This window comes from Neolamprologus brichardi, chromosome 23 (genome assembly GCF_056152115.1).
Source record: "Neolamprologus brichardi isolate AB-2024 chromosome 23, ASM5615211v1, whole genome shotgun sequence".
Taxonomy (NCBI): domain Eukaryota; kingdom Metazoa; phylum Chordata; class Actinopteri; order Cichliformes; family Cichlidae; genus Neolamprologus; species Neolamprologus brichardi.
Genome location: NC_142125.1, coordinates 5,564,878 through 5,589,175, shown reverse-complemented (window position 1 = coordinate 5,589,175; position 24,298 = coordinate 5,564,878). Strand labels below are relative to the sequence as shown.

The 24,298-nt window shown below is 39.0% G+C and overlaps 1 protein-coding gene across 2 annotated transcripts in view; it reads left to right on the top strand.

Moving 5' to 3' along the window:
* Window positions 1–18,085, top strand: part of yjefn3 (YjeF N-terminal domain containing 3) — a 52,058-nt gene extending 33,973 nt beyond the window's left edge. Inside the window, exons 2-6 of one of the 2 annotated variants that reach the window (XM_006800389.3) lie at window positions 3,508–3,616; window positions 10,863–10,973; window positions 15,634–15,747; window positions 16,979–17,129; window positions 17,358–18,085. In XM_006800389.3, coding sequence (XP_006800452.1) covers window positions 3,508–3,616; window positions 10,863–10,973; window positions 15,634–15,747; window positions 16,979–17,129; window positions 17,358–17,554 — 682 coding nt within the window. In that variant the 3' untranslated portion in view covers window positions 17,555–18,085. The other variant, XM_087836569.1, reaches the window with a different exon arrangement.
* Window positions 18,086–24,298: the final 6,213 nt, after the last annotated feature.

Below are 24,298 nucleotides of genomic sequence, written 5' to 3'. Positions count from 1 at the left end.
TTTTCTGATATTCAGGGGAATCGTCATCTCTCATGTGATTCAAGGATGCTTCACAGCTAGAAAATCCACACTAGAACATATTATTTATGAGTTTTTCATTCGCTTGTATCAAATTTATCATCCCCGGGTGCTGCTTTTGGCACTTTCATCGTTTTTGTAGCAAAACTGTTGAATTGGATTGTCTATATTTAACATCTGTTCATTCCAGATATTCCAATATTTTCTGTATATAATTCACTGCCTACATGATATACATTTAAACTCCTAATGTATTGAAATTAGGGATGCAACGATACCAATTTTTTCAAACCGATACGATACCGATACTTGGATCTGAGTACTTGCCGATACAGAGTACAAAAAACGATACTTCTACCACACACACACACACACACACACACACACACACACAAATACAATTAATTGGAAGACAGGTTTTATGATATTCCCTGCCGATAAAAAAATAAAATCTTAATAAAAATGACCACAAAAAAATTGAAAAAAATGAAAAATAAGCACTTCTGTTAAATTATTGCAGAGTCTCCACATTGTAATTTTACAAAATATCACTGAACTATTGGCACTGTCTCGAGCTTTCAGATTAATAAATAAACACTTCTGTTTGGAATAAAATAAATACAAATTAGGTTTGCGAATAAAATAAACTTTTAAATTATTGCAGAGTGTCCATATTGTAAACAAACAAACAAAATAATTATTATTAAATAAATAATAAAATATAAAAAATTATAAAATAAATAATAAATAAAATAATAATTGGCCCCCTAGTGGCCAATCTAAAAAACTACAACAGAAATGACAAGCCAACCTCTGATTAATGAAATAAGTTAGTATCGGTTCATGGTATCGGTTAACTTTTACGAGTATGAGTACACACACATTTTACAGTATCGGCCCCGATACCCGATACCAGTATCGGTATTGGTGCATCCCTAATTGAAATATTTCTTTCAACAAACATCAAACATTGCTTCTGTTTTGTGTAATTTTCTCTTGCTACAAATCTATCCAAACATTATTACTTTTTTACTGTTTTATACTTTTTTATCTTTCTTACATATCCTCCTGCTATTTCCTGCTGCTGCAACTGGCCCAATTTCCCCACAGCAGCCATTTAAAGTTTCATTTTGTATTATCTCGTGTGTAAGGTAAACAGACTCATTAAGCATGTTGTGATCATAGTTAAGCTTTGCTGCGATGAGGGTGGCACACTGCCGGCGCTCAACTCGTGCACCATGGGGAAATCAACTCTCCCTCCAGGGAGAGACTCCTAGCTGTTGCACGACTGTAGCTACAGGTGCAAGAGAAACTATTACTCGTGAGGCCTTGTTTTCTGCAACACAGACATGCACACACACAAAGACACGCACACACACACACACACACACGCACATATATGCATGGACACAGTTGTTGCTTTTTTGTTGTTGTTTTTTTAACATTTTAACGCAACTTGTATATATTTGCACTTTTCTATTAAAACTTGTTGCACATTCAAATTTTCCTCACTAGCTTCAGCTAAACAAATACTAATAAGCGTGATTATAAGTGGTAATTGAGAGAGCATGCAGTATGTGGCATGAAGCAGCCATCTGTTTTTAGTCCTGAACACAGTGTGCTGTTCCTCTTGTGGTAGAGCCTCCTGGCTAAAACTACCAGTCGCTGATTTGCACACCCACAACATTTTGTTCTGTCTGTGATGTTAAGGATCAATACTAATTGCCCATTCAGCAGCGGTACTATTATTGCTAACGCAACAATCCTGGGCTGAGATTTAGCCTCCCCGCACACACACTCGCACACCCAACAACGGCTATTTTTTTTACATAGATTGGATAATTCCCATTTCTGTTTTAAAGGCAAACTCACAGAATGGCCCATCCTCACGCAGAATCAATTCTGCTCAACAAAAGCTGTAAGGAGCTCTGAATATTTTGGGCACAGCAAAACACAGAGTAAACCCTGTGAACTGAGGTGAACTTTCCAAAGATCAACTTGTCTCAGCGACTCAGGAAACATCCCTGAGGTGAGCCATGGGTGACAGCTGCTGCCGCTCCACTGGCACAGGTAAATGCCAGGAGCCCCACTTGGATACACTGACTTACTGACACACACATACACACACTCACACACACACACACACACACACACACACACACACACACACACACACACACACACACACACACACACACAAACTGCTGTGTCTTAGAAAAATCTAAATGGAACAAAAGCAGGTTTAGCATTAGTCACACTACAAGCCGCAGAGAACAGAGACAGATGACCCAGAAGGAGTTTATGTGTGTCCCTTGTTTTCTTCATAGACATCAATAAAACGCACACATTGTTGCAAGATCAGAGAAGAACCCAGGGATTCAGAAACAGGCCTTCACTGTAATGGTTCAGAACAATAATAATCTTTATCTTGAGTTTGTTCCTGGAAAATGAACAGAACTACAGCTGAATAGCACTAAAATAATTAGATTACAGTTACACTAATGATTGAGTGTTTAGATACAAAAATACAGATTTATTTTAATGCATCTTGCCCTTGCTTTTCATTAGGACAACTTAGTCATCTGTATGATTATTTAGATTCCTGGATTTATATAGTTAAACTTGGAGTATAGTAGATATCAGTGTTAGCTGTGGTCTATTTTCTTCCATGTTCACGATGTGGGGTGTTTTTGTGTCGACACATGATGTAATGAGAAGTAGCACAAATGATGTAACGAGACGAAATGCCCATACACATGCATCAGTCAGTCACATTACAATCACATTACTAAAATGGTTTAAGTCGTTCTAGTTCCTCCAAAAACTGGACTGTACTCTACTGTAGAGCATTCCTACATTCAGGAATCTGGAACAATTAATACATCCATCTGTTAAAGTTCAAAGTAAATGTTTCACTAATTTTGGTTTTATTTTTGAATTGCAGTACTGCAGAGGACCACCAGGTGTCTGTAGAGTAATAGAGATGTATCCTATTTTAAAGACTCAGATCTCAAATGTAGATCACAGACTTAATGGTTTTACTTGGTCTTCATTCTCTCGGTAACAGGTCATGCCACTTGCCCACAGCCACATGTAAATTTTGCTGTGTCTTCTTTTAGTCTATTTTAACACACAAGCACACACACACATGCACACAGGCTCTTTTTAATTATTCTGTTCAACATGGGGTTTATTTGCCCTAATAAACAAAAACAGAACAAAACTTACTATCTAAAGTGGAAACAGAAACAACAACCTTACTGGGATTCAAAAATATACACATTTCAATGTATTTGAGCTAGTTAAGCTTAATTTGCTACAAGTGATAAAACGTAAAGCATTTCTTATTGCAAGCCACTGACAACATGCCACATGTGCTACATATCTAGCATGGTCTTCTCTCTAAAAAGCCTCACCTACACGCTGCAGATGCTTCTACTGATGATGAACTTATGTTGCTCACAGCATGTCTGTATTTGTGTCTGGCAGTAAAGGGGAGGCAGCAGCTATAGAGACAGAACTACTGAGGGACTACAGGTTTGGACAACAGCAGCTGATAGAGATCTGGGGACAAGCGTGCGCCCTCGCCATCACTAAGGTTAGTATATCTCCCATCTTTCAGATAAACTGTGTTGTTCTGTTTCTCTTTTTATATACAACTAATTCTCAGTTCAGCCACTTCGGTGCATGTATAGCCTACTTGTTACTTACTTGCCTAGCCCATCACTCCACCATCATTGCCTGTGCCTGGGCGAGACGGACTGGGAATTCTAAATTGACTGTAGACAAAGTGCTGTGTGAACATATGGTGACTTATAATCTTAAGTGCATTCATTGACTAGAAAACTGCTACGTAAATTGCATTAGTGTATGCATGCGTTACTCACACATGAGTGCACTGCATCTGTGAATTTCAGGTGATAGTGTCTCAAATTGAACATGGCTGACACTTTAATACTCATGAACACGTAATGTGGTAGTCACTTCCTTTCTGCAGGACAACCATGACATTAACTATTCAGGATGAAAAATCCACAGTGGGACCCACTCAGCTTTTCTGCCTGTTATTATGAGTTTCTCTAACACCAAGATATTCTTTGTATTTCCAATGGCTGTGCTTGCAAATGCACTCAAGCACTCTCACGGTCAGCACACACTTAAAAGAAAGCATAGATTTAAAAGGTTTGAAACTGCATTTTTCTTCCTTTTTCCCCCTCATTGCTTGTTGCCTTCACTTTACTAGAAGTATAAGTCAAAACAACAGCATGAGGCTGGATAGCCATCTATCGCTATCCAGCTGTCTCAATCAGACTAAGCATCCAAATTTCCGTGGGTGTGGATCCATCCAGTCTATCTTAATTTATTGTTGTGAATGAAAGCGGTGACAAGAAACATATTTCCAGTGAGTTGTTTTTGCAGTTCTCTTTTTCATGTGAAATTAACATTTAATCTGCTGTTGTGCTTTCAAAAAGCTTATTTCTTTGGACCATTACACCAGAGGGATCAAACACAGGGCAGTGGTTATTAACTGTGGAAATTTTGTGTGTGTTGTATTAAAATTTTCCTGCGTTTTAGGAGTACCTACAATCTGTTCCATATAACTAGCATTTCAATCTTATTGTTCAATTTTTATTTAATATGGGTGTTTTTGTTGCACTTTAGTGAAAATGGCAAAACTGAAAACATTTAATGACCATTTAAAAGTGTCAAAGCTGTTTTTTCTTTCTCCTCACATGTTTTGCAGGGATTAGCTCAAATCCAATTAAAACTTTCTTTGAGAAAGTTTTTCTTCAAATTCACACTTTTTTTTCTTCCGTAAAACTGTTTGAACCAAAGTATGTCATGCAAATTTCTCCAATTACAGAACTTTTTGAGTGTCATAATGCAGCTGTGTGCAGGCTTGATGAGGACGCAATCGCAAACTCACGGAGGCAGGAATGAACTCAAAATTCACAGCTTTATTGTTGGAGAGCAAAACCATACAAACTAAACTGGGCAACTATTACAGTACAGGGAGAACGCGACACAGAACTGAGAGAGACGCGTACATAAATACACAGAGGGTTAACGAGGGAAGTAGGAGCACACGGGGACACAGGTGACACTGATAATCATAACGAGAAACGGCAGGCGTCAACAAAACACTGACGGGAGACTGTCAAAGTAAAACAGGAAGTACACAGAGGTGCAGACAGGAGGAGAGAGCGAGCACGGGGAGAGCACAGACATAACGGGCTGGGGAAAACATGGAATAAAACACAAGGAGGGGAGACGGTCTCACAGATACACAGAGAGGCACACAGGGGGTAAAGTCACAAGGGGAAATCAAATAAGGAACATCTTAACAGAACCACCTAGGAACCAAGGCATAAATAAAGAACAAAATACAAAACATGGCCCAGGATCATGACACTGAGAAAAATAATCCAATCCAAAACTGCCGTTTAAAGCTCACATCCAATGACATCAGGCTGCGGCCTTAGCAACCCAGTTTAATAACCTCTGTGTGTCTCTCCAGCAAACCATTTCTAAAGGTCACAGATTTCAGCCCATCCTCCTCACGTTCTGTCCCTCTGAGCCTCAGTAATCACAGCAAAACTCGTGATTGTACGAGGGGGCAAAAAGTCACAGTTGTGCGTCTTACAATTTCATATTTTGCATGAACAGTCATAGAAAATGTTTGATTACTGTGTGGAGGAAATGTTCCCAGTTTCTGTGACATTTGCTTCCAAAAATGTGAGCAGCTCACCTCTGGTGGCACAACACCTGAGCTCACCCAGCGGCACTGCTCCGTTTACCAAACCACGCCGGACCAGAACCGCAACTTTTCAGCTCTTGGGGTGGCTGCAGTTTCATCGTGCTGTGATCTGGACTCTGTCAAGCGAAGAGCGTGTATGTGTGTGTCGGTTGACCGCTGACTTGGTTTAATGCCACGCCGGTTTCCTCAGTGGGCTCTTCAGCAGGCTGATGAATAAGAGTCTGAGCTACAAGACATATGAAACCCTGCTTTGCTGTCAGGAGGAAGGATGACAAGAAAAAGAAACAAGAAGAGAGAGACAAAAGGAAATAAAAAAAACAAGCAAAAGCACAAAAAAGCAGTTTACAGGAAGTTACACATCCATAAAGTGGGGCATTATGCTTACAAGAGGCAACATTACCTCAGTGGGACACCCTTCAAAACAAGAAAAGAACAGAAGCGGGAACAAGAAAAGTGAACGCTGAGTGGCAGAGTGGCAACATCAGTCAGAGGTGGAGGTTTAGTATTCTCCCCTCATAGTGAGTGATTAAACCCACCACATCCACTTCCCGACTATTACCATTAGCTGTCACTGGCCCCGTGCCTGGCCCTCCACCACCAGCCCCCCAACAGCAAAGCCATACTAGACAAACATGGTCTGGATGGGGTGTCTCACTGCTGCCCACAGCCGCCAGCAGCACGCTACCGCTTACATGACATCACTGCTATTTAAAGAAAATTACAGTCGAAGGAGATGCAGACAGTCTGATTTTAGTGATTACCTTGCTGGCCTACTGCTGCTGGCTTCCAAGTATACCACACAAACAGGCACATGCTTCCTCACACACACACCTACACCTTGCCAGATAGATTATAGGTTTTCTGTAAGTAATCCCTTTACTGTTCCAACAGCAGCAGCCACCGGGTCCAGACGGTGTGTGTCTGCGTGTGTGTGTGTGCCTCTTTCTGTATCAGTCTGAGACTTTTCAACACCTGAGTGGAGACAGGAGACATTTTTGTTGCCACACAGCAATAAATTAGTCTAGGCTATAGTTTGGAGTAGCCCCTGGACTTTGGTTTGGTCTTCTAGTACAAATATTAAAGGTAATATTTTTCTGGATATGTGAGTATATTTGTGTTTTTAGGAGCCTGATAATGTTTTCTCAGGCTCAGTGTGTGTTTCAGGTTGATTGGAGGTGAAGGCTCGTGTGCCGTTTACATTTAATTCAAAGCAGTATACCCTTAGAGACGTTATTACAATCAAGACGGGCATATTTTCTATAGTTGGTGTGTGTTTGTGTCAGCATGGGAGGGGGGGACGGGGGTTGTAAAATCGCTTAGCTACTCTTGTGACCTTTTGTTCCAAGTTTGCCCCTTTGTTTAGTATCAAAAGTTTACCGAAGCCTTAAAATGTACATTTGTTAAAGATGTTTATTTAGACGTGTACCAAAGTATTTAGTTGATTTAAACAAAGAAGCACAGCTATCATCATAGCTGCCTATAAATCCATTCAAAATCCAACAGAAACACTCAAATATTGGGTCAGACTGGGAAGCTTGATTTAATACGATAATTAAAGTAGTTGTGAAATTTCATATTTATGGGAAAATTGCTCTAACAGAACCTCATTTTTCGTTCTAAACTAATAAAAAAATGCAATCAGCAGTACTGACCTCATGATACAGCATGCGTTATGTCCCTTCTCTTCCTAATTTCTTTCATTTATTACGTTTTAGTATCACATATTGTAGAATATTAAGCATTCTCAGTAAGATTACACACATTTTTCATATTGAAAAATTCCCTGCCTGAATTGATCCGGCCTGATCCCTTTATAGCCGCTCACCGTCAAGAGAGTATCTCTAATGGTTCCACCAGAAGCAAGATTGAGCCTCCCGATGGTCCTCAACATTTACAGAAAAATGTCATTAAACCTTCTCATGTGAATTTGTTAAAACAAGCAGAAAAAGAGAGTTGTGTTGCGTGAGGAAGACACAGGATGGCCAAGTTATTATGGGCTGGCTGGTTTTGTTCCACGCAGGAAATCCATTTAAAATTCTGTGATTTATGATTATTGTGTTTTAGGCCATTTGGGGGAGGCATTCATATGCTGTTGTAGTTCTCACCACCACTTTAAGTATAAGCTCGGTTTCCCTTTTTACAAACAATTTACCTTCATAAACGCTGCACAGTTTATATGTCGGGAGCTAATTTTGTCTGCTTGATACTTGACACGAAGCAAGTAGCAAACAGTAGGTTTCCTGAATTTAGCTGCAGCTTGGGAAAGGGCCGAGTTGTGGGCTCAAAAACTACAACAGAGATCCAGGAAAACTAAAACACTCTTGGTATATCTGAGAGAAACTGCAGAGTTGTATTTTAACTCTATGTAGTACAACTTGCATACAAATACCGGTTGGTTCATCTCATTAAATAAGGAGACACAAGACACTGGCTGACTTTGCTCTCACCTACCTTTTAATCCTATCAATCATTACCTTCTTTCTTCTTGTTAATATGAACTGTGTGGCCCTCAGCAGCTGTAACAGCCTGTCTTCCATCTCATTGATCCTGTATTATGATTTCTCAGTCGAGCTGTTACGATAGAGATAATGGCTGCTGTCTCTCTTCTCCTGGATTCATCGCTCTACCTAATGCACTCTGAGTCTTGTTGTATCCAATTATCCAATGTGGAGAAATGCCTGTCTCTCCATTTGAACTTTCTCCTGTCCGGAATACATTAGTGAGAGTGGAACTAAATGGGTTTTAAGCCCAGTGGAAGAATTTTGGCCTGCTTGAAGTTCATCTCCAATGTTTGGAGGCCCATCACGGCAAAAAGGTTGATCTTTCGTGATAACAATAAATAATTGTAGGGTGCAATAAAATATTCACAGGGAGCCAAAAACGTATGGTATAATTGTTTCTCAAATACAAGGTAGAGAGAAAAGTCTAAAAGGGTAAGCCTATGAGCAGTGTTGGGGAGTAACGGAATACATGTACCGCCGTTACGTATTTAAAATACAAAATATGAGTAACTGTATTCCGTTACAGTTACCGTTTAAAAAGGTGGTATTTAGAATACAGTTACTTTGTTGAAATAAATGGATTACACGGCGGTACTTCCCTGTTTCATATTGTCGCGGGTCAGGACTGTTTGGGTTTTGTTTGACAGCTACGGTTTGTTGTTCCCGGCGGCAGCGTTACGGTTGCCATGGTTACATGGTGACGCTCTCTTTCTGCGTGTTTCCTGGGTGAGAGAGGCCTTTTTGTTGTTGTTGTTGTGCTAAGCTAATAGGCAAAATGCTACCGGTATAGCTCTAAAGAATGTAGCATCATAGGCAGTGTAGTCCGTGCTGCAGGGAGAATGGACTGCCACGTTATGTGTCTGTGAGCGAGGGAGGGAGAAAAAGGAAAAGTATGAGCTGTCATCGAGCAAAAACGGGAGCTGGAAGCATGTAAATATAATAATAACCACTGCAGCCAAGAAGAGAGCCTGATGAGCCCAGCTGTAAGTAAGCTATTAAGACTCGACTGTACACTGTGTTCCTGTTTTCCTCCGAAACAATAAGTTCTTTTGGAGCAGCCTTTCAACGCCTCTCTCTGTCTCTCACTAGCAAAGTTGACCCAGACAACAAAGTAAAGCTAGTTTTCGGCTACAGGCCCGACACGAACCCGACATATTAGCCAGAGGTCCCTTTACTACGGTTCAGAGCCGCGGACCTTCAGTAACAGTAATAAATCACACAGGAATAGTACATTCACATAGTTGTAAACAGCATGATAATATATTAAGTAATCCAAAGTATTCAGAATACGTTACTCTCATTGAGTAACGTAACGGAATACGTTACAGAATACATTTTGGGGCATGTATTCTGTATTCTGTAATGGAATACATTTTAAAAGTAACCTTCCCAACACTGCCTATGAGTACATTATGGTGTATAAAGGTGTAATTATGGTACAGTAATGGTAAAATTATTAGATGACACAGCATTTTACAGATATATATTTAAAGAACTGCCTTTTAATAATAATAGGTTGAGTAATCACTGTATCACTACACCCAGTAATAATTGGTTTATTATTAGCTATACTATATCTAATATAACTCTTACTTTACAGCATCTATCAGTTCTATTAACACATCACTTTATATGTGCCCTGTAATTATGAAACGCTTGAACTGTAATTTGTAGGTTATGATCTGAACATTACCATGAACTGTAGTCATAAACTATTTATCGCAGTGATAAAACTTGGCTAACAAATTGTGTTCTGACACACATTTATTGGGCTCTAATTGGACTCAAATGTTCCTCATATTCAGCTTGTTCTGGTTCATGAAATCATTGCTGTAACCTTTATAATAATGAAGAATAATTCCCGTGTAATGCCACAATGCAGAAACTCTTCTATACCCCCACCTAACATTGTTAGCAGCAGCTAACAGTCTGTATATTGTGGCATTGATTTTGACGCTGTGAATAATCCGTGGGAAAAGAAACCACAGACAGGGAGTGCATACACACAGACACACACACAGCACTTCTGTTTATGTGGAGATGGAAGATTGACCAATCACGATGACAGTTCCGCGAGCGAATACCTGTCTCGTTTAAGAAGGTGCAGGGTGATTTACAAGGGAATGTGCGGCCAGTAAAAGAGACAGATGCCAGCAGCTCGCTGTAACCAGGACGCAGACAGAAAGTGTGTTATATATAAATATATATATGGAAGCATCCCGTGGTGAGGACACTGGGATTTTTTCCACTGTAGTTATTTTAATGAGATTGGACCTTTTCTCATAGACACAAGAGACAGGGGAGCCGGTGCCATTTCCACCCTCGTCTGGCATCCCAGGCACTCAGAGTATGATGGAGAGGCTGAGGTGAGGATCGGATAACCTGGACTGAATAAGAAGCCTAAGTTGGAGGGATGATAAAGAATATTGCCAAGAATTTATCTTCCTCTCCCTGTCGCTATTGTTCTCTATCAATAACCTCTTCTATCCACTTCGTCTTATTGCGGTGCTTTCCCTCAATCATCAGCTCATAATCTATTTCTAATGCTTTCTCTCTCTCTCTTTGTTTTATTGTCTCTCCACCAGGCCTACCCTCTTGGCTCTTTAACAAAGAAGCAGCCAACAGTGCTGGTGATCTGTGGTCCAGATCAAAATGGTTCTATTGGCCTGGTGTGTGCCCGACACCTGCGCATGTTTGTAAGTAACCTAGGAAGTACACTAAGGCAGGAGTTATATTCAACAACATGACATGTTTGGGACATTAGGGAACTTACTGAGCCATTCAGACAATACAAAAAGCTAATCTTGCAAATGATTACATCATGACTAACAGGGGATCCCATATACAGGCCCACAGCACTTTACAGAGTTTCATTTCAGCTCCTGTAAATGGCTGCAAGCAGTTATCCCATTACCCTCCCTGCAAGAGCTCTCAGACAGTCATGATATCATTGCATTGTTACTCTCGTTAAAGCCGTCTTGCGCCTTGCTTCCGCAGCCACGATGTGATGTCATAACCATGATGTCTGCAGCTCAGGCCGCATACTGACTGACATTACAAATTATTCTTCAAGGAGCTATCCATCTTTGCTGACCCCGCTGCAGATCACAGCTTTGAACATCCTTTATTCTGAGTACATGGTGCTGTGGTCAGTCCTGGTCTGTGATTTTATTACAAGGGAAATTTTGGATATGTGTTTTTGGGATCTTTGGCTTTGATTGGAATGCATCTATACACTTTACCATATGTGTCTGACTTACTAGATTTACAGCACATCAATAGTTCTGATTAAAACCATGTTCTCTTTATTTAAGAAGCCCAACGGCTTTCTGTGAAGGCTCTATCTTCCTTCACCTCCCACTCTGTCATTTTTTTCTCAAGGCCAAGAACAAGGTCAGAGGTTTGAGAAGATATAGTTTGCCCTGGAATTCCAGAAATGAATAAGAAACGTTTCTGTAACTTAACTTAAGGATTTGGGTATCGATTCCCTGCTTTAACTATATTGGGTGTAGGGTATTATTATGTCTGCTTGTGTATCCTTTTTTCCCTAATGTTTTTACCTTCTGTGTCCATAATTTCTGTTATATTTTTTCCCCTTTTCCCCAAAGTGAAAGATTTACTTCGTATTGAAAAGTGCTGCATAAATAAAATTTTATTATTATTATTTTTAAAGAGTCTGCACACTGCACCAGCCTGATCTGGGACCACTCTTGTCTGAGCTTGCTCTAACTTGAGAAACTTGAATACTTTCTTTGGACTGTGAAGCGCTCTCTCGGTTTAAGACTGTATGTTTTTCATGGTGTGATGCGATCCCTGTCAGCAGGACGACATGCAAGTATACACATGAGACACACATTTTAATACATACACACACAGACACTCATGCGCAGCCACGAACTCTGATGCAGAGCTGCGAATGTGATTAGACAGAGCAGAGAAACGAATGATCATTTGCAGGAGAACAGTCCAGCTTGCTTCCCACGTCACTCCAAGACAGCCATGTTAACGAAAACAGGTTGTGTCTGAATCTGTTATGGATTCTTTAATATTTTCCGCAACGCCACATACCTGAGAGCACAAATATTCCTTGATCAAAGGCAGTGTTTGATGAGGAGAAACAACGACTACAGTGGTTATTAGTTCTGGTGCACTGCTCATATTAAAACAGGTGGACATCATGTTAGGTTTGGCTCAGTTCATGTGCTCTGAGGTATTCACTGGAAACTTGTGCCATTAGTTACAGTATGAACTAAAATGCAAACTACTATTTTGCTTGTTGCCTTTATTAACTCTGGGCAATTACAGTTCAGTAAAATTTAACATTCAAAGTAACATTTGAGACATTTCTTTGAAGTTTTTGCAGGTCTACCTTTTTTACTTTTTTATTTTTTATTTTTTAATTAAAGGGGACATGTTATGCTTCTAACTTATATACCTATTACAGTCTTTAATGTTCATCAAAATGAGGTCAGTGCGTGTTAAAGCAATCCATCCAAGCTGAAGACTGCTGTGAATGCTTGTTTACCAAAGATTTCCTCTTCTCTTGTGTGGGCTGATGTTAGCTCACCACAGATTTCCTTGTATGTTTAGCTCTGTCTGGCCTAAAGAGGAGGCTTACAAGAACTGGGTTGTTTTTTCACAAGCCAGGCGAACCAGGTGGCAGCCAATCATTAGATAGGTGGGGTGTTTTTATGGTTTGGGGTAATGAAAGAAAGAAGAATTAACAATAAGCTGACCAGCTGCATAAATGACCATTACAATCTGTACAACAGGTCCCTGGAACTGTAAGGAAATGAGGATAGCAAGTATCCTTTTAAAGATTTGAGTGTCCTGTGTTCTGCAGACCTCTTTCCTTTGTTGCTAATGGGCTGCATGTAAAAACAGAGTATTACAAGACACCGTGAGCCCTCAGGGAGAGCAAGTGTAACCCTGTTAGAACTGAGCATTAACTGGAGAAAGACCCTTTTTATGCTGTGTGCTTGTTTCTGTCTCATGGCTCATTTCTCTTCAAGCTCAATGACACTGACAGTCATTTCGCACTCTCCCTTACTTTCACACATTTTGATGGCCCAACTGCTGATGAGGTCAAGACCACCCCAGTGGCGCTGGTTTACCCCAGGGGAGACGCAGGCACTGGATTGTATTCTTCTCTGCTCTCTGGTCTGTGGTGATGATGGCAGTGATCGGTGATAATGGTGATATGATTGATTTCAAATCCCCCAAGTGGTATTTAACTTGACAGATCACCTCCTCAGCTAAAACAGATTTAAAAACATACTTTTACTTATTAATTTACTCATTCTTACTCTAAAATGTATCAATATTTAATTGGTAATTAATAAAAGGCGCAGGAGGAGACTGTGTTTTTGAGAAAGGGGATAATTCCACACAGGAGGAAAATACTATTTTAATATCTCCAAAAGTTGATTCTGTTCATCTGGACGTAGCGTTTTCTAAAACTATCACTAAGGAAACTCGCCTCACAGAGCCTGGACATCAACATTACTGCAACAGTCAGTAAACATTTGGACAGAAATCAGAATAATCAGCAAGTATCCAAAGACCTCTGAAATGATCTTCAGGAAGCCTGGAGAACTATTCCTGAAGACGACTTCAAGAAATGATAAAAACACTTGCCAAAGAATAAAAAGTAGCCATCCCAGAACACGCTACGTCCAGATGAACAGAATCAACTTTTGGAGACTTATTTTCCTGGATGATTGAGCATGCATCAAGACATACTATTTTAATAATTTGAATAAATTCCCCAATATCTTAACTTAAAAAAGAAAAAACAAAAAACTCAGCAGCCACTTTATTAGGTACACCTTGCTAGTGTTGGTTTGGACCCCTTTTGATTTTTGAACTACCTTTTTTTTGTGTGTGGCACAACAACAAGGTGGTGGTAAACAGTCTATATTGGCAGGACAATATCACACAGTTGATGTAGATTTGTTGTCCACAGATCCATGATTCAAATCTCCTGCAAATGATCCCTAGTAGATCAGCAGCCCATCTGACACCACCAACCACGCCACAGTCAAAGTCACTTAACCATTTTTGTCATGATCCTGGGTCCTTTTGACCCAGCATTTTGTGTTTTCTATTATTGTGATCTTGGTTCTGTTCTTCCTCGGTTTAGTGTTTATTCGGTTCTGCCCATGTATTCCTGTGTTAAGTCCGTGTTTCTTAGTCTGTGTCCTTGCATGTGTAAGTTCCTGTTTTATTGTGAAAGTCTGTGTCTTATGTCAGTGTGTTCTCTTTACGTTTTCCCTGCCTCGTCAGCTGTGATGTCTTCCAGGTGTGTTCCCCTCCTGTTTCCCATCCCCTGATTCCTGCCGTGTGTATTTATAGTGTGTGTTACCTCGTCCTCGTTGCTGGTTCGTCTGTGTTGTTCCCCTCGGTCTTCCTGCGTCTCTCCGTCCGTCTCTCTGTGTATTTCGCCGTACCTCCCTGCATCTTCGTTCAGGTTTGTTTTCTTAGCTCCGCCCAGTTTAGGTTTTTCAGTTTCGTGTTCACCCACCCTTGCTGTTTGTACCCACTCCTATAAATAAATACTCACCTGCACCAGAGCTGCCGCCTTTTGGGTCCTTTCTACAAATTCCACACGTCTGCCACACCAGACGTGACAATTTTCCATATTCTGATGCTTGGTTTGAACTTTAGTGGGTCGGCTCGCCTACATGCATAAATGCATTGACTCAGTGCCACGTGATTGGCTGAGTGGATATTTGCGTTAACAGATAATTGTACCTATTAAAGCGGCCACTGACTATAGATAAAAAGTCAATTTAAAATATTACTTAAATTAAAATTATCCCTGGGAGTAATATGCTTTCTTTTGAAAGCAATTAGATTAGATTGTTAGTAGTGACTGAACAATACACACCACACATGTATGCATGTGTCTTATTACTCTAAGTATATTTATGATGCTTAACATAAAAGATTAACTTGATGAACTTACAAACACACTCAGTCAGACACTGACACTACAGACTACACTTCTGTTCCCGGGTTTTAAGATTTTTGTTTGGGACTGTGAAAAGGTCATGGATCACAGATGCTTCCTGCAGAGCATCACAGACCTTTCAGAATGCAGGGGTCTGGATTTCTACTCTACATGGCTTCCACTTCCTGAGTGTAGTATTCATTCAGAAAGCAGACTGCAGAAACCACTACTTCTGATCACCAGTCAACAATATTTTCAGTTGTACCGCACGCTAAATGTACTGAAACACTATCCACACTGAATCATGTCAGTGCTGGCTGAAACCAACATAATTAACTTTCTTCCTTTTTGTGTTTTTCTCCCCTTCTTTCTGCCCTTTGTCTCTGCTGACTCATCTGGTTCAGGAGTATGAGCCCACCATCTATCACCCTAAACGCTCCTCTCACAGTTTACATCAGGATTTCACAGTTCAATGTGAGAAGATGGACATCCCTTTCCTCTCCTATCTCCCTACAGAGGTCAGCAATCCCTTTACAGGACATCACATTTTACAGAAACTTTAGCTATGCTGCTGAAAAGATTGAGTGTAAAGTTTAATTTAAAAAGAGTTTTTCAATAATTCTCTCTTTTTTAATTTCTGAACTTTTTTTGAGATCTTTAGCTCCCTCGGGTCTTTACTGGTTGCAGGAGATAGTCAGTTAATTACTGAGCTATAGAGGTTGCTCTGTTGTTTGTTTTTTGTAACCTTTGGACCGAGTCCGACTAACACTTTCCCCTCGTTTCAAGCCTTTATGCTATGTTAACCTAATTGGCTGCATTCTCTAGACTTTTATTTAATCAGCAAATAGATGATGTGACACAGTGATGCAGTGATTAGTGGTGTTGCCTTACTGCTATATGACTGAGGCCTTTCTGTATGGAGTTTGCAAGTTCTCTTTGCACCTTTGTGGGTTACCTTTTGGTGCTCTGGTTTTGTTCTCCAAAGACATAGTGGTTGGGTTAATTACAGATCATATAAAACCATCCGCCTAATGCTGTCTGGGAAAGGCTCCAGCCTTCCCTGTTGTTCACTTTTATTAAATAAAGACGGTGGTATATTTACTTCTATATCTTTCTCATGTTTAATGAATGGTTGCATTTTATTAAACAACCTTTTCAGATGGGTTTATGATCAAATAAAATCAGACTTTTTAGCCACTACTGTGATTTTGTGCTTCATAATATTTCATAAATACTGAATATCTAATGACAGCATTGATGTAGCAGACATGCAAAAGAGGTCTTTTAGTGTCCGAACACTGATTGCAACACTACTGGATGTTCACAGTTCTGGTAGTAGAGGAAGCAGCCTTCAAAGTCTGCAAAAGGAGGAAATCACAAGTTTCCAAGTGGTTTGTTTCCCATATGGGATCTTTGTGGGTTTCGTTAACTTTGTTTTGCTTTGTTTTCTTTTGCTAATTGGTTTTAAATTTTGCTCACATTTCACTTTTTATACACTTCTGCGTAACATTTACCCTTCATTTCGGGAAAAATTTGGACCCTCTGAGACAACATTGGGTTTGAGATTATCTGTCAGTCTGGGAATAACAACGGATAATAACAACTGCACAGACTGTAAACCCCACACGGGTAAATGTTTTACTTCTATACAGATTCATCTTGCCTTTAACCACTGGGAGGTGATTCCAGTGAATTGTATACAAGAAGTAAGCTTCTCATTTTATTTATACTGAGGTATTTTCTGTTTAGGTGCAGCTTATAAACGATGCCTACAACCTAGTGATTGATGCCATGATGGGCCCAGAAGCAGACTGTGCCAACATAAAGGAGCCATACTCTGGTATTCTGGTCACCCTGAAGCAAATCAAGATTCCCATTGCTAGTGTGGATGTGCCCTCAGGTAAGTGTTAATATAAACTGTAGATATAAGTCTTGAGGCCCAAAAAATACGATGATAAATTACCCTCCAGGCAGCTCTCTCAGTTTCCCAAGTTTAGAGGCACACTTAGAGAATAACTCTTGCGCTAAAATCAGATCACTATGAGTTCATCCTACTCCATATACACTATTTGCTGAAAATGGCACAAAATTATTGAAAAGCTCCTTTCCTTAAACACATTTTTTCCAGGTTGGGATGTAGAAGAGCGAAGTCAGGATGGGATAAACCCAGAAGTTCTCATCTCACTTACAGCACCAAAGAAGTGTGCCACAAGTTTCACGGGGAAGCATTTCTTGGCCGGACGCTTCCTACCCTATGACATCCAGAAAAAATATGAGCTTAACCTTCCAGACTTCCCTGGCACAGACTGTCTCGTAGAATTGTAACATGTGGAACCACAAGAGCCCATGTCGACCACTCCTGATTTTGAAAAGAAACAACTGATCTATTCTTTTGTTTTGTATTTTATAGACTATCGGTGTGATTTAATGTTGACATCTCAGCTGTGTAGATCAGGCTATGCATTAGCCAGATGCGCTGTTGAGCTACAGTAGGAGGATTCATGTATAGAAACTGTGGTTTGAGTCATGTCTATTTAGGGTATGGCATGAGGAGTTTTGTGTCAGTCTACTTGTAAAAGGTGTAGCATTGCACTGTTTTCTGATTACTTTGCAAAACAAATGTCTGAGGTGAGATTTCTATTGTGCCAATCTAAGGAATGTTTTAATGTTCTGATACTTTTTCATTCTTATGCTTGACTTTCTACTGAGGTGTGCTGCTGAGACAAACTGGTGTAGGTTGGTAATTACATTTTTCAGACGTGTTGTTGATTTGTATGGTCGGGCTGCACTTTTGCATAACCTTTGTTTCAGTTACCTCATTTGCTTTTTGTTGTCCAATAAAAAACAAAGAACTAATTTCAAAGAAGTGTTCAATTTCTGGTGTTTTGCTTTTCTTCACTTTAAATGGCACTGACAGCTTGTCTTAAAAAAAATAAAATCATGAAACGATCAGGTCTCCAGATGGATAAAAGCTTCACCAATCAGCACTTTTTATAACGTCAATATCAAATAACTATGCAATGTGGAAAAAAATCATTTGTAATTACAAAATAACTGAAAAATTACAAACAACTCGCCGTTTACACCAGCTTGATGTGATCTTTTGGTTTATTCTGATTCATTGTTTTGGTTTTCAGGTCTAATGGTCTGTTCTCATTAACTATGTTTCCAGCTGCAGTGGGCAGCTGTTTTCAGTAAATAAGATCTAATAGAAACCCAGTGAATGCCAGCTTCCCAACCCCAACAGCAAACGGACCTAGGTTGCAACCAGCTGGTGAACACATTAAGTTTTTTTAGTAGTATTTCTCAGGACTTTTTATGAAATTAAGAATTGAAGCCAAAATTATGAGAGAATATTGGACAAACTTGACTCATTTGACAGGAGCGAAAATACCTCAAATGTCATTCTTTTAGTCTGAAATTGGATGAGTTTTCCAGAAGTGATCCAAAGGACACAAAACCAAAAGTATTTTACATTTTTATACTGATATACATATATCTATTCAGATGGATTTCATGTGCCATGTCTCAGGGTAGTTTTTATCAAGGGGGACCTTGAACCTCTCTGTTCTCACCACACGGTCATGGTCACCTGCTGATCTTTGAACGGTCCTTGGAGAATCTCAAAACAGTGAATTAGAACCACAGCATAGCTTTGGTAATGCAAGCTGCACAGGTTATACAGAGATCAGAGAATGAATGAGTACAGTGCATTGGCACCTGCAATGTAACAAATAATGTAAAAATAAAAAAATCGGAATCATTTATTGTGAGCTATAAATATTATAAAGGCATCTGAGCTGCCATTAGCTTAGATGTAAAGTTATTAATCTATTAATTGATGTTTGACAGGCAATTTACACCTTTTAAATCAGTAGTTTAACATTCAGTATGGACATTTATTTCCATACTTGAAATATATTAATTAATCTTATTGATTAATGTCTTTAATAGGGTCAAAACCAACTGCAAAGGCATGAAATATAAACAGTATGTAAGGGTAAACGCATTACCTTACCAGAAACTGGAGTCTAAAAATAATTTTAATGATGTTTTTAACTACGTGCCAACATCAATATTAATGTTTTATAAGCTGAATAAGTCCAAGTCCAGCTCGTGCCAGAAAACTAAATGATGATGGCTTTAAAGAAACATAGACAACATACATTTCCCTCTTGGTATTCTAGCTAATATACTGTATACTCATACTAAAGTAATTTTGCTTCATTTATTACCTTTGATCTTCAAGAAATGCCCTTCAGTGTCAGGACAGCTGCCAAAATAGACTTGAACGCTGCCTGTTCTGTTAAAAGCATCCAGGCCACCAAGCTATGTAATGTGCACTTCTCATGCGATTATTGCCGGGCATCTTAGGTGTGCACACACTGTTACATCTGTTTATGGATTCCAAACTGGATTTGATTTGGTAATGAAACCCACAAAGAGGTGTCATCAGGCTATAATTCGCTGTAGAGGAAGATCCCTCATTACTAAGCTCAAGGTTGTGGCTTTCAGTGATGCTACAACTGCTGTGCTGTTTATAAATGAAGTAATGTGTATATGTATGAAGTGCATATGTTGCACCCTCAGAGAGACATGACTCCATTCTCCTTCTTTTGCAACTTTATTCTCCTCAGTTCCAGAGATGGGCGTTACATGTAACGTGTTACTGTAATCCGATTACTTTTTTCAAGTAACGAGTAAAGTAAGGGATTACTATTGCAAAAACGGTAATTAGATTACCGTTACTTTCCCGTAGGAACGCTGCGTTACTGCGTTACTAAAACCGTGTTTTATTTTGCGAGAATGTCTCATGACAGTAACGTAAGCAAGTGCGACGTTCGTGACAACAGCTGTGTGCAGATAAACAATGGATAATATATCGAGTGCAGGAGAGTATGAGCATGCAGCATTTAAAGCGTGGAAGTACTGACCTTACTTTAAGTTTGATTCCATAAAAAGTGACAAAAACATTAGTGTCCGTTGTGCGTGGGAAGAAAACTTCTTTTTACAGCGAAAAAAAACCCCTAAACTTCCAAGCAAGCACTGAGAAACTCGCGGATTCTTCCACTGACCGCTGCGGCACACCTGCACCAGGGTAAACCTCCGCCTACCCTACTCCTGCTTTACAGGTGAAAATAGAGCAAAAGGACCGCTAGTCTTTGACTGTATTTATTTTCTGCTGTGTTTTACTTGCATCTATTTGAAAGAGTGAGTGTAAACACACACACACACAAAAAAAATTATGTGCTGGAATGTGCAGAAAATAGGTTTAAATATTAAACAAATTTCTTCCAGTCAGAGAATGTTGCATATAATTAAATTTTTGCTTGATGCATAAAGTCAAAAGATTAAAACTAATAAAACAAATTTTAAAAAGAGACTTTTCCATTTGATTACATTTTGTATGATGGATTATGTAGAAAAAGTAGAATTGGGCTGACAGATCTATCGCTTTATCACCTCTTCAGGTTGTAAATCGTGTTTTTAAAAAGTAACTAAGTAACTAGGTAATTAATTACTTTTGAAAATAAGTAATCAGTAAAGTAACGGGATTACTTTTTTGGGGAAGTAATCAGTAATTAGTTACTGATTACTTTTTTCAAGTAACTTGACCAACACTGCTCAGTTCAGGTTTGGAGTTTACAGGCAGCATAGCATATCATCAGCAAAACATCGCTCCCACATCTCAGACACTGTTTGCTTTTCTGCGCTTACTGATGACATCACACGTCCGAACTCTGACCTCGTGGAGCTAGTAAACTACAAAAATTAACTAGAAATGTGTCCAAAAAAACCCACAATTAAATAAGAATAGTCTTTAAAGATTTTCCCAACGATTCAGAAAAATGTAAGTTTTATAATTACTTTTAGAGCGCCACACATACTAATTCACTAATGCCCAGTGTGGGTGCACATGTGTGAGTGGGTGTAGAAAGTCAGTGAAAAGGAATGTTGATTCATTTCTATTTTGCTCCGTGGTATTAAATCTGTCAGAGGCAAACTGAAAAACGTTGTAGAATTATGTCTCGGCTCTCAGCAGCACTCCCTTTCATGCCTGTCCAATCGCTGTCAGGGAACAAGACTTGTTGCCACTCTGTCTTTTGTGCTTTTCATTAAAGTGGCTGTGTAATGAGCTTTAGTGTCATCAGTGGCCTGGAGAAATGAACAGACATAACTGACACTAGCACTTGTTTGTAAGAGTCAGCGAGATAAAATCATACATGGGTAAGAAATGTAGGCCAAAAAAACAAACAAAAAAACAAAACAATTTAGGGAGCAGCAACGAATAAGAAACATAAACCCAGAGTGTCTATGACATAAAAAATTAAAGAAACTAAAGGATCTGCCTCTGAAAGCACTCCAGCACCTTTTCATGATGATAACTATCATCTTTAAGGAGAGAGAATCATTGGCTATTTCTTAAATTCAAAACATATTTAAAAATCTTACCTTTACCTACGTGGTACTGTAGAAAAGTATTGAGTCACAACTCATTTCTTTATATATCATGCTAAGGAAATGGTGAAATAGGTGTAGAGATTTACTGAATCGTGTGAAAACAAACACAGAAATACAGCATTTAAGGCAAAAACAGAGTTTGTACAGTTCTAATGAGCTTGAAAGCCAATCTTTGGTATGACCACCTTTATAAAGCAACTCAGCGTAAACTCTCTTGGGAAAACCTTTCGTTTCATTAACTAGTATTCAGGAATAATTCTCTAGGCGTCTTCAAGGGCATTCAAAGCTCTTCTGTGGATTTTCTTTTCTTTTAGTTTTGTCCTCTGTCAAGAGGATCCCACAGTGCTTCAGGAATATTAAGGGCCAGGCTTTGTACATATATATTTGGACCAAAAGTTAAAAATTTGGATTCATTGCTCCATCACACCAATTGTAAGTCCAGTTCTTTTGTACCTGTTTGCCTCATTAAGAATAGCTTCTTCACAGACACCCTTCCACTGAAAGCATTTTTGGTAATGTTTCAGTGAACAGTAGCCTGATTATACATCTCTCAGGCCTTTTGTCAGGCCTAAAGGATTTTTTTCCTACTTCTTAAGGACACAACTTTAAGATATTGGTCAGATTTTCTTTAGGCCCTCCACTTCTTGTTTCCTCAAAATTTTAAGAGCATTTAGCATAGCATGCCAAAACATGCAGGGTTTTGACTAATAACTGTTTCAGAATGTGTTTTTATGGTGTTGTAAAATGTCTGCTTCATGCCAGTTAGACAGTCTTATCTTTGTAGTCTGTTATGCCTGAAGAATTCATAGGTTAGTGCTAAGCAGTGTTGGTCAAGTTACTTGAAAAAAGTAATCAGTAATTAGTTACTGATTACTTTTTTCAAGTAACTTGACTTCCCCAAAAAAGTAATCCCGTTACTTTACTGATTACTTATTTTCAAAAGTGATTAATTACTTAGTTACTTAGTTACTTTCGTTAAAAACACGATTTACAACCTGAATAGGTGATAAAGCGATAGATCTTTCAGCCCAATTCTACTTTTTCTACATAATCCATCATACAAAATGTAATCAAATGGAAAAGTCTCTTTTTAAAACTTGTTTTATTAGTTTTAATCTTTTAACTTTATGCATCAAGCAAAAATGTAATTATATGCAACATTCTCTGACTGGAAGAAATTTGTTTAATATTTAAACCTATTTTTCTGCACATTCCAGCACATAATATGTATATATATATATATATGTATATATATATATATATATATATATATATATATACATATATATATATATATATATATATATATATATATATATATATATATATATATATATATATTTGTGTTTACACTCACTCTTTCAAATAGATGCAAGTAAAACACAGCAGAAAATAAATAAAGTCAAAGACTAGCGGTCCTTTTGCTCTATTTTCACCTGTAAAGCAGGAGTGGCGTAGGCGGATGTTTACCCTGGTGCAGGTGTGCCGCAGCGGTCAGTGGAAGGATACGGCAGTTTCTCTGTGAATTTCCCATTACGTCATAGCGCACTTGGTGCTTGCTCAGAAGTTTAGGGGTTTTTTTTCGCTGTAAAAAGAAGTTTTCTTCCCACGCACAGTGGACGCTAATGTTTTTGTCACTTTTTATGGAATCAAACTTAAAGTAAGGTCAGTACTTCCACGCTTTAAACGCTGCACGCTCATACTCTCTCCCGCACTCGATATATTATCCATTGTTGATCTGCACACAGCTGTTGTCACAAACGTAGCACTTGCTTACATCACTGTCATTAGACATTCTTGCAAAAAAATCACGGTTTTAGTAACGCAGTAACGCAGCGTTCCTACGGGAAAGTAACCGGAATCGAATTACCGTTTTTGCAACAGTAATCCCTTACCTTACGCTTTACTTGAAAAAAGTAATCAGATTACATCGCCCATCTCTGGTGCTAAGTGGCTTAACAAACAAAAACCATTCTTCTGGAAGTGTTCAAGTACAAAGAGTGGACTCAAAATGAATGAAAAAGCAGCCAATGTCCAAAGAAAAACTTTGAAAGAACTTTAGAAAGCCTGGAGAACAATTCCTCAATCTCCTGTTGACCACTTTAAAAACTTACATAAAAGTCTGGCTCCTTGGAAACAAAAGAAATTAGGGATGAGTATGAGTACTATAAACAACAGCAAACTACAATCAAAACAACACAAAACAGTTTGAGTAAATATAGAATAAAAATGCATTTCTTAATGTTTCTCCGTGACAGAACCAAGAACTCATGGGAATCTATTTCCTAAATATTGTCTTGTTGAACTGTAATCCACATGCAATGGTGGAAAATGAGTCTTTACCTCATTAAGAAGTATTTCATACTTCAGCTGTCTGAGATGGAGCTGGTGCTGGTACTCCGCTGGTCGCCAGCCCAGGGGGCAGGCCTGTCTAACAGGTCACAAGAAAAATGTGGGGGGCCACTGGATGATTAATGAGAGAGGAAAGAAGGAAAAACAAAGTTCTGATACACAAATCTGTATTTATTCTGTGGACTTGTTTGTTTGGTGGAGCTGCTAACAGCTCATCTGACATATGAAACCTTACGATCCTCTTGGCCAGTTTCA